General features: G+C 39.7%; 1 protein-coding gene across 1 annotated transcript in view; it reads left to right on the forward strand.

Annotated features, from left to right (window-relative positions):
• LOC109843997 (leucine aminopeptidase 2, chloroplastic-like) overlaps positions 1-3,031 on the forward strand; it is a 14,511-nt gene extending 11,480 nt beyond the window's left edge. The window contains 3 exon segments of the mRNA XM_020413004.1: positions 1,337-1,397; positions 1,601-1,788; positions 2,455-3,031. Coding sequence (XP_020268593.1) covers positions 1,337-1,397; positions 1,601-1,788; positions 2,455-2,583 — 378 coding nt within the window. The 3' untranslated portion in view covers positions 2,584-3,031.

Below are 10,964 nucleotides of genomic sequence, written 5' to 3' on the forward strand. Positions count from 1 at the left end.
TTATGTATATTCGTAAATACCAAATCATCAATTTTGAAAGGGAAAAAAAGCTCCCAAGTCAGCGAACAATTGACTTTGATAGGTTAATTTAAAAATGCAATGTGAAAATATCAACATATTCAATTATTTACTCACCATATCCAACAAATTTGATGGGAATATTCTTTTTCCAATTTTGATTATTTGGGTTGAGTTTGTGTATATTCGTAAATACCAAATCATCAATTTTGAAAGGGAAAAAAAGCTCCCAAGTCAGCGAACAATTGACTTTGATAGGTTAATTTAAAAATGCAATGTGAAAATATCAACATATTCAATTATTTACTCACCATATCCAACAAATTTGATGGGAATATTCTTTTTCCAATTTTGATTATTTGGGTTGAGTTTGCAATATTGAGATTTTGGGATGGGTTTTGCAATTGTGCATGATGTTGAATAGTTTTGCAAATATATGCATATTCCTATTTGCAAATATGCAAATATTAAGGGGGTCCAACGCCCCTTTGGACCTTAGCTAGCTCCACCCATGCATTTAGCTTTACTCAGTGATGAGAGCTATTTGTGAGAAAATGTTGTTTGTGCAAATATCAAACCACATAAGTGCTACATATTATTTAAGTTAAGCGTACAAGCTCACATAATAGTTTTTCTGGTTAGCATTTGTAGTGCAGAAAAAAAATTATTCAGTTGTAGACTTTTATTTTATAAGAGCAATATTGTGCACCTTCAGTCAGCCCATTATAACAAATAGATACTTGTGATTTTCTCTGCAAACTATCCAAATATTTGAAACTTAGGAGTAAATGAAGCTAAATCAGTTCTTGTGAAGACTGCGTTTCTGCAACAACCTGTATAGAAACTAGTTGAAGCAGGTCGAAAAATCTACAATAACTTTATCAAAGTGAAACTGAAATCATGTATATCCACATCAATGAACCATATCAAGATCCATAATATAGAGAGTGACAAGTAAGTGATTCAAACAATCATGAACAATATATTTCCATATAAGAATGACAAAAATCAATGGTTGACACTGGTCATGACAAGATCCAATATATTTCCATAAAATTGACATTCTAAAGAGATTTAGAATTGCTGGATTTTGACAGTGGAGGCTGATATCACATCCATGGCTCAGCATATATTGATGGAGACAAACCTCTGGTCTTTGAATTTGGTGGCCACAAGGAAAACCCCTTTTCCTCTCATTTCCTTTCCTCATTCTTTTCTAGCAGAAGGCAGCCAAAATATCATTCTAAAATTTATAGAATATCTCATCGTTTGCACATTTTTAATTTTCGTCTGATAACTCACTCATCTTCGTATGCAGGTGGTTGATCTGGCAACTCTAACCGGTGCTTGTATAGTAGCCCTAGGGCCGAGTATTGCAGGTAAACTATTCTCTCTCGGATTGGCATCCTCTTCAAACAATTTGCTAAATAAAAGTGATTTTATTGGTCAAATTGTTTCTCTGTGGATAAAAAAAGAAGATTTTAGTTCTAATTCAGTTTGTGCATCAACTCCATAAAATACCATGTATTTTGTATTCAAAATAACGTGTCTGATGCCTTAAAGTTTGCCTTAACTTCTACAGGGATTTTCACGCCCAGTGATGAGCTAGCTAAGGAAGTTGTAGCAGCTTCAAAGGTCTCTGGTGAGAAGTTTTGGAGGATGCCATTAGAGGAGAGCTACTGGGAGAATATGAGATCAGGTGTAGCTGACATGACGAACTCTGGAGGACGTCAGGGTGGTTCTATCTTAGCTGCACTTTTCCTAAAACAGGTTGAGGCTAAAATACCCTTTGAACATTTCATTTTTAATGTTCATTTTCAGGTTAAATTAAAACCTTAATGTTGAATTGCTAAAAACTAAGCATGTTATATATTACTATCTTAATTGACATCTGGGCTCAAAATTCTGCATATGACATCATTCCTTATGAGTTGCATTCATAACTAACAAAACACCATCCCAATATTGAAGAAGCTCCATTGGTAAGTGGAAAGATTGGGGACTTGTCTGGCAATTTTCCAACTATCCTGGTCAAGGGCTAAAACTTTGTTTGGCAAAAACTAGGACAGAATTAAACCAGTTTTTTTAGTTCAAAATTTGTCCGTTAATCCTGTTTAGTTCTGGATCAGGGGGAGGTGGTCCACAACTAAACTGGTTTAGGCCAAAACTGGTTTAATGGTGAGTTGTCAAACTGACCCTAATGCTCAACTTTGATGGCAATAATGGCGATTTTTTAGTTGTTCTTTGAGGTATATGCTTATATTCTTGTTCAGATTTATCGGCAAATATTTTGTACATTGAATTAGTACATTCTAAATCAAGTTCCAGAGATAAACTTCATCATATCTTGTCATTCTGATCTTAAAAATCAAATTCTTTATAACATATGGATCTTAACATTAGTATAACTACAAAAAAAATGCTCTTTATTTACAGTTTGTCGATGAGAAAGTCCAGTGGTTGCACATAGACATGGCGGGCCCAGTTTGGAATGACAAGAAGCGCGCAGCCACAGGATTTGGAGTATCAACACTTGTGGAATGGGTTCGGAGTAACTCTTCTTAGATCAACTCAATGCGTTGTCGAGCTGATTAGCGCTTTCATTATTCGGCATAAAACAACTGCAAATTCTTCTGTTGCAATGAATCCAGTCTTTATGAGCCAAAAGGAATTAGGAGTTTGTGATACTGAAGCTTGTTAGCGACAAATTATTCCCTTCAAGTTATTTTCTTTCTGATATATGGTATGAAAACTTAGGCAGTAGTTGATATTTGTCGACCAATAACAGCACCAGAATAGTTGAAGAAAAGGAACAGGAATGAAGACATTTTGATGATTCTTACTCGGAATAGTTTATCATAACGCGAATTTCATTTTGTTGTCCTCGTTGTTGAAGGACTGGCTTCTCATCGCAATAAAAAATCACACAAGCATATATAACTCTATATATTTGGTGGAAAGCAAATGCATGTGGCCAAATATCTTGGTTGTTTCTTTTGGATTTATTTTTTTATTATGACTTGGTTGTGAAATAGTTTATGTAATATGTTTGGGTTATGTGTAGTCTTTTTGTTCAAATAAAAGAAAACAAATTCAATATTTATTTTCACATGGAGTGAAGATGTATGTGCTCATAAAAAAGCCCTCTGGATGGACACGTTAATGAATGATACAATATGTCGGGAGCAATTACGTCTTAATAGGCGTTGTTTTGAGAAGTTGTGTGTCGTTTTACGATCTAAAGGGGGATTGATGACTTCTAGGAATGTCACGGTAAGAGAAGGTGTGACATTTTTCCTACATGTTATTTCTCATAACTTGAAGAATCGAACTGTTGGAGCGATCTTTTTTCATTCCGGAGAAACTATAAGCCGACAATTTCATACGGTGCTCCGAGCGGTTATGAATATCGGAAAGTATTATGTCAAACAAGCAGAATCCACCACTAGTTATGCGGGAGATAACAAATGGAAATGGTTTGAGGTAATAATAATTTGTTTTTTTTTATATATAGATCGTTCGTGCAAATAGGTAAATCTATATGATGTTATGGGGTTGATTGTTAGGGTGTACTTGGAGCACTTGATGGGACACATTCAAATGACTGTCCCTCTTGAGGATCGACCTAGATATCGAGATAGAAAGGGTGATATCAGCACAAATTGCCTTGTCGTGTGCATCCCAATCTCCAATTTATTTATGTTTTACCTGGTTGGGAAGGATCCGCATTTGATCCGCGCATCCTTCATGATGCTTTGCAGAGGCCTAATGGTTTAAAAGTACCAACAAGTAAGACATTAGCTTGGTGTTTATAGACTTTCCTTTTTAACTAGTTTTTTTCATGTTTAAGCTAAAATGTTTATATTGATGTTGTGGATAATTATTATCTTGTGGATTTGGGGGATTCACCAATAGTTTGGGTTTCTTAGCTCCATACAGAGGCGCTCGGTACCATTTGAATTTGTGGCGAGGGGAATACTCCAATAAATTACAAGGAGCTCTTCAATCCGCGATATCCATCTGCTCGAAATACTATTGAAAGAGCATTTTAAGTGTTGAAGAAACGGTGGGTCATTCTTAGAACAACAAGATTCTTTGACAAAAAGACTCAAGTTAGGATTATAAATGCTTGTTTTATTCTTCACAATTTCATAAGAGATGAAAATATGGAAGAGAATGATTTGTTACGTGAGGTGGACGAGGAGGTTGAAAGTACAAACACATTTGATAGCGACAATGAGGTTGATGTTGTTAGTCTAAGGTGTAGACCCAAAGTTGAGACGAAAGCTGGAATCAAAACGACGAAGAGAACAAGCTGCCAGATCCACGGTCGACCACGAGAACTTGGCGGTCGACCGCGAACGTGCACAGGAGCTCAGGAAGAGCTGGATCCGAAGGCGGTCGACCGCGCCAACCCTGTAGGATTTTTGGTCTCGGGTTTTTGATACGGTCGATCGCGATTGGTGTGCGGTTGACCGCGAGACCTACACGGTCGACCTACACGGTCGACCGCAACGCTATCAAACAGTTTCCTAAACTGTTTTGGATTCTGTTTCTACTAGGACTCTATATATACCTTAAACGTTTTTAGGGTTTGTACAACACGAAAAAGAGAGCTTTTTGACTGTAGAAAGAGAGAGAATCTCAGAGAGATTAAATCCTAGTTTGAGAGCTTGTATTTCTTCTTCAATTAATAAAAAAATTGTGTGGTGTGGCTCCCGAGGACATAGGCACGTTGCCAAACCTCGTTAAATCTGTGTGTTCGTCTCCTTTACTATTTTTGCAAGGTTAGATTTTTATTTATGATATTATTCCTACTTTTCTACTTTCAACACAAGGTTCGGAAGGGAAAGGGTTCGATTGATTGTTTCGAATCCCCAACAACCGGTATCAGAGCTTCGTTCAACAATTTGTGTGAAAGCTATGACAGAGAAAATCAAATCAAAGATCGAGAAGTTTGACGGCTCAGACTTCGCATACTGGAAGTTACAGATGGAGGACTATCTGTATTAGAAGGACTTGTATCGTCCGCTGATGGGCAAGAAAAAGTGACAGAAGAAGGAGGAGTCAGATGGTGATTGGGAGATACTGGATAGAAAGGCTCTAGGGCAAATCCGGTTGTCACTCACCAAATCAGTAGCCCATAATATTTTGAAGGAGAAGACGATGGTGGAGCTTATGGAAGCGCTCGCAAAGATGTACGAGCAACCGTCGGTAGCAAACAAGGTACATCTTGTCAAAACTCTTTTCAACCTCAAGATGGCAAAAGAACGGCCCTTCACAATGCATCTCAGTGAGTTCAACACGATTGTTGATCAGCTTATCTCTGTGGACATCACGTTTGATGACGAAGTGCAAGCCCTATTGATTCTATCGCAGTTGTCGGATAGTTGGGCAGGTTGTGTGACGGCAATCAGCAATTCGGCAGGGAAGGAGAAGTTGAAGCTGAGTGAGGTTGTTAGCATGATTCGATCCGAGGAGGTTAGAAAGAAATCGTCCGAATCAAAAGGTTCAGGTTCAGCTCTAAACTTCGATCAGAGAGGCAGAAGCCAGAAGAAATGAAACCAGAATAGGAATCAATCGAAATCAGTGAAAAAGAGGTTGAACTCGAAGGTTAGGTCTATCAAAGAGAAGTGTTGGAACTGCGGTCAGGAGGGCCATATGTCTTCAGTCTGCAAAAGTCCAAAGAAGGATGCGGGTGAGCAGGAGGCTCATATCGTGCAGGATGTCTTGATCCTTGCTATGGATAGCAACTCGGATTCTTAGGTCATCGACTTAGGAGCCTCTTTTCACACCACTGCTAACAGGAAGCTCTTTCAGAAATATATAGTAGGGGACTTTGGAAAAATATATTTGGGGAACAACGAGCCCTGTAATATTGTTGGAAAGAGAGTGAAGTGCAGATTCAGATGAAAGGCTCTAAGTGGACCTTGAAGAACGTAAGACACGTGTCGAAGCTGAAGAGGAATCTTATTTCGGTGGGACAACTTGAAGCAGAAGGCTATGTTTCAATATTCACAGGGGATTCGTGGAGAATCTCCAACATTACGATGATAGTTGCTCGAGGCAGCAAGCTAGGAACTCTCTACCTCACCTTACATGCGAGTGACACCCTCACAATTGCAGCTGGCAAAGAGAGTACAGATCTGTGGCACAACAGGTTAGGGCACATGAGCGAAAAGGGGATGAAGATTTTACATTCACAAGGAAAGCTAACTAGGATCGACACCATAAAAGTCGGGGTTTGTGAAGACTGCATCTTTGGGAAGTAGAAGAGGGTTAGTTTTCAGAAGGGTGGAAGGCCACCTAAGGCTCAGAAGCTAGAGTTGATTCATACAGATGTATGGGGTCCAGCCAGTGTGTCTTCTTTTGGCGGTTCGAGATATTATGTCACCTTCATCGACGATCATTCGAGGAAGGTGTGGATCCACTTCATAAAGCACAAGTCAGAGGTGTCTGGAATCTTCAAAAAGTGGAAGGCCATGGTGGATAACGAGACAGATCTAAAGGTAAAGTTTCTGAGATCAAACAATGATGAGGAATACGAGCTGGAGGAGTTTAAGAGGTTCTGTGCTATGAATGGTATTCGCTTAGAGAGGACTACTCCAGGGACGCCGCAGCAAAACGACATTGCAGAGAGGATGAACAGAACCTTGACATAGCATGCCAGGAACATGCGATTACATGCAGGTCTGCCTAAGACATTTTGGGCGGATGCGGTGCATACGGCAGCTTACCTTATTAATCACGGGCCATCAGTTCCATTAGATTTTGGGATTCCAGAGGAGGTTTGGAGTGGCAAGAAGATAAATCTCTCACACTTGCGGGTATTTGGTTGTGTGGCTTATGTTCATATAAGTGACCATGTCAGGGACAAGCTAGAAGCTAAGTCACATAAGTGCATATTCATTGGATACGTCATTGATGAGTTCGGGTATTGTCTTTGGGATGAGAAGAATAGGAAGATCATCAGAAGCAGGAACGTGATATTCAATGAGGAGGTGATGTACAAGAACATGAAAGATGCTAAGGATAGCCAAAGCAGTGGGAGCAGCATTTCAGATACAGATGGATCTGAGTACATGGATATAGAGGAACTTCCAGATAGGGGTGATAATGTTTGTTCTGATCAGAGAATGGAGGAGGCTCCAGGTGCAGAAGAAACTACCCAGGGCATGGAGCTTAGGAGGTCATCCAGGGTACCCAAACCAAATCGCAGATATCTTTCATCTCTTGACTATTTATTGTTGACAGATAGCGGTGAGCCGGAGTGCTATGAAGAGGCAATGCAAGTGAGTGAATCTCAGCAGTGGGAGCATGTGATGCAATAGGAGATGGATTCTCTACTCACTAATGAGACATGAGAGTTAGCCCAACTACCTGCACAGAAGAATGCCTTACATAACAAATGGGTCTACCGGGTAAAGCAAGAGAGTGATGGAAGCAAGAGATTTAAGGCCAGATTAGTAGTAAAGGGTTTCAACAGCGGGAAAGAGAGATATTTTTCCCTGTTGTGAAACTCATAACCATCAAAGTAGTGTTGAGTTTGGTGGCTGCAGAAGACCTCTTTCTTGAGCAGTTAGATGTGAAGACTGCCTTTCTTCATGGTGACTTGGATGAAGAAATCTACATGCAGCAGCATGTTGGCTTCATTGAAGAAGGAAATGAAGAGATGGTGTGCAAGCTCAAGAAGAACTTATATGGTTTGAAACAGGCTCCGAGATAGTGGTATAAAAAGTTTGATAACTTCATGCAGAACAATGACTACAAAAGATACAATTCGGATCATTGCTGTTATTTCAAAAGGTTCGAGTCCAGCTTCATTATTTTGTTATTGTATATTAATGACATGTTGGTAGCAAGACCGTGTTTGGAGGAGATAAACAGTTTGAAGAAGCAGCTAGCAAAGGAATTTGTAATAAAGGATTTGGGTGCAGCGAAGCAGATTCTAGGGATGCGAATAAGTAGGGATGAAGCTGAAGGGACATTGAGATTGAGCCAAGCTGAATACATTAAAAAGGTACTTCAGAGGTTTAACATGCAAAATGCTAAAGTTGTTAGCACACCCATTGGAAGTCAGTTCAAGCTATCTGAGGAGCAATCGCCTAAGACAGATGCAGATAAAGAGCATATGAGCAGAGTACCATATTCTTCGGCCATTGGGAATCTCATGTACGCGATGGTTTGCACGAGGCCGGACATCGCCCATGCAGTGGAAGTTGTGAGCAGATTTGCAAGTAAACCAGGAAAGCAGCATTGGGAGGTCATGAAGTGGATAATACAGTACTTGAGAGGGACAACGAATAAGCTAATATATTTCAGGAGGAAGGAGTTGGTGCTGTAGGGATACGTGGATGCGGACTTCGTCGGTGATCATGATACGAGGGAAGTACCACGGGGTATGTTTATACCTTAGCGTCGACAACAGTGAGTTGGGTCTCACGACTGGAGAAGATTGTGTCTTTGTCTACAACCGAGACTGAGTATGTCACGGTGACTGAAGCAAGCAAGGAGATGATCTGGTTGAACATGTGCTTGGAAGAGTTGGATCTGAAGCAATGGAGAGGAGTTCTTTATTGTGATAGCCAGAGCGCTATACATCTTGCCAAGAATCTAGTATATCATGTTAGAACGAAGCACATCGATGTCAAATACCATTTTATATGCTCATTAGTTGAAGACGGAAAGTTGCATTTGATAAAGATTTTGGGGAGTCAAAATCCGACGGACATGTTGACGAAGGCAATCACCATTGAGAAATTGGAGTTGTGCGCAACTTCAGTTAGCTTTCACGAGTCGAAGATGAAGGCGGAGCCACACTACGAGGATCGGCACAATCGTCGGGATATTGTTGATTGAAGAAAGAATTTTTTTCGGGGGAGAAGATACATGTAAAGAAGGGGAGAGTTCGGGTGAACTCACTGTAGGCACTTTGGTCTCCAAGTGGGAGATTGTTAGTCTAAGGTGTAGACCCAAAGTCGAGACAAAAGCTAGAATCAAAACAACAAAGAGAATAAGCTGGCAGATCCACGGTCGACCGTGAGAACCTGGCGGTCGATCGCGAACGTGCATAGGAGCTCAAGAGGAGCTGGATCCGAAGGCAGTCGACCGCTACGGTCGACCGCGCCAACCCTGTAGGATTTTTGGTCTCGGGTTTTTGATACGGTCGACCGCGATTGGTGTGCGGTCGACCGCGCCAACCCTGTAGGATTTTTGGTCTCGGGTTTTTGATACGGTCGACCGCGATTGGTGTGTGATCGACCGCGAGACCTGCACGGTCGACCGTCACGGTCGACCGCGACGCTGTCAAACAGTTTCCTAAACTGTTTTGGATTCTGTTTCTACCAGGACTCTATATATACCTTAAATGTTTTTAGGGTTTGTACAACACAAAAAAAAGAGCTTTTTGACTGCAGAAAGAGAGAGAATCTCAGAGAGATTAAACCCTAGTTTGAGAGCTTGTATTTCTTCTTCAATTAATAAAGAAATTGTGTGATGTGGCTCCCGAGGACATAGACACGTTTCCGAACCTCGTTAAATCCGTGTGTTCGTTTCCTTTACTATTTTTGTAAGGTTAGATCTTTATTTATGGTATTATTCCTACTTTCCTACTTTCAACACAAGGTCCGGAAGGGCAAGGGTTCGATTGATTGTTTCGAATCCCCAACAGATGTTGACTACATTACAAGGGCTCGAGCAACGGATGAATGGAGTTTGTTCAGAGACGATATTGCTTTGGAGATGTTCAATGAATATCAAGCTCGGAGAACTCGTGCTACTTGAGATTTTCTTTTATTTGTTGATTAACGTGTTCTATTAATGTTGTATTTGAACATAGTGATAAACTTCCATATTTGTCTGTTTCGGGATCATATTTAGTCTTGCAGTATTACTATGCTTATATGATGATGCTTTATCAAAGTTGTAAATTTTCTATTTATAAGCTGAAGAATTTACAGTTTTCCCTGAGAAATTTCGTTATATATATATATATATGTATTAATGGGTATCCTTGTCATAGGAAGAGATTTCCCTTCTTGTCGCCTATGTGGCACAATCCCCACCATTCTCATAAAGTAGGCACAAATCCTCACCAACTCACACACTCTCTCCTACTTTATAAGGATGGTGGGGATTGTGCCACATAGACGTCAAGGAGGAAATCCCCTCTTATGATAAGGATACCCATTAATCTTATATATATATAACAAAATACCAATAAAAGGGGTAATTTAGGAAAAGCAGCATTAATTTTTCACGCTGTAATTAATTACAAGAAGTTGTCGAACACTACTTTCGACGAAAAAACGATTCAGTTTCACTCCATTTTGAATACAGTTTCATCTTCTCTTTACCCCAAGAACTAAACTATTCACATTCCGTCGATTTCTCAACACTTAGGTTACTTTCAACATCTAATTACAAATCGAACGAAGGTGACCAGCAAGACTTCGACTATGGAGATGAAGAAAAACAACACAGAGACTCCAAAACCCTCGTCTTCAAGAACGAGTAAAACGATTCAAACCCTCGTATTAAAAATGTAATTTTTTTTATCAAAGTTTGAAAAATTTTCATAGATTCAGTGGGGAAAGGTTCGTAATTTAGACATGAATCACTTGCATGTTGTTGAATACTTTTTTATTTTATTTTTTTAGCTTTCCCATAATATGTTACCGATGCATGTTCTAGTTTAGGGTTTTTATTTTTTACATTTGCCTTTATCTTGTTAAAAACAAACTAAGTTTTTCTTAATATTGCAAGATGTTTTCATTTGTTCTAAATGGGTAACGATTAATTCTGGTTGTCTGGATTCTGCAATATGCACTCTACTTTAATCTCCTCGATTCACTTGAGTGAAACGAGATTCACTGCAGTGAATCTCGCTTCACTTGAGTGAATCGAGATTCACTGCATTGAATCGAGATTCACTAGAGTGAATCGCG

This window comes from Asparagus officinalis, chromosome 5 (assembly GCF_001876935.1).
Source record: "Asparagus officinalis chromosome 5, Aspof.V1, whole genome shotgun sequence".
Lineage (NCBI taxonomy): Eukaryota > Viridiplantae > Streptophyta > Magnoliopsida > Asparagales > Asparagaceae > Asparagus > Asparagus officinalis.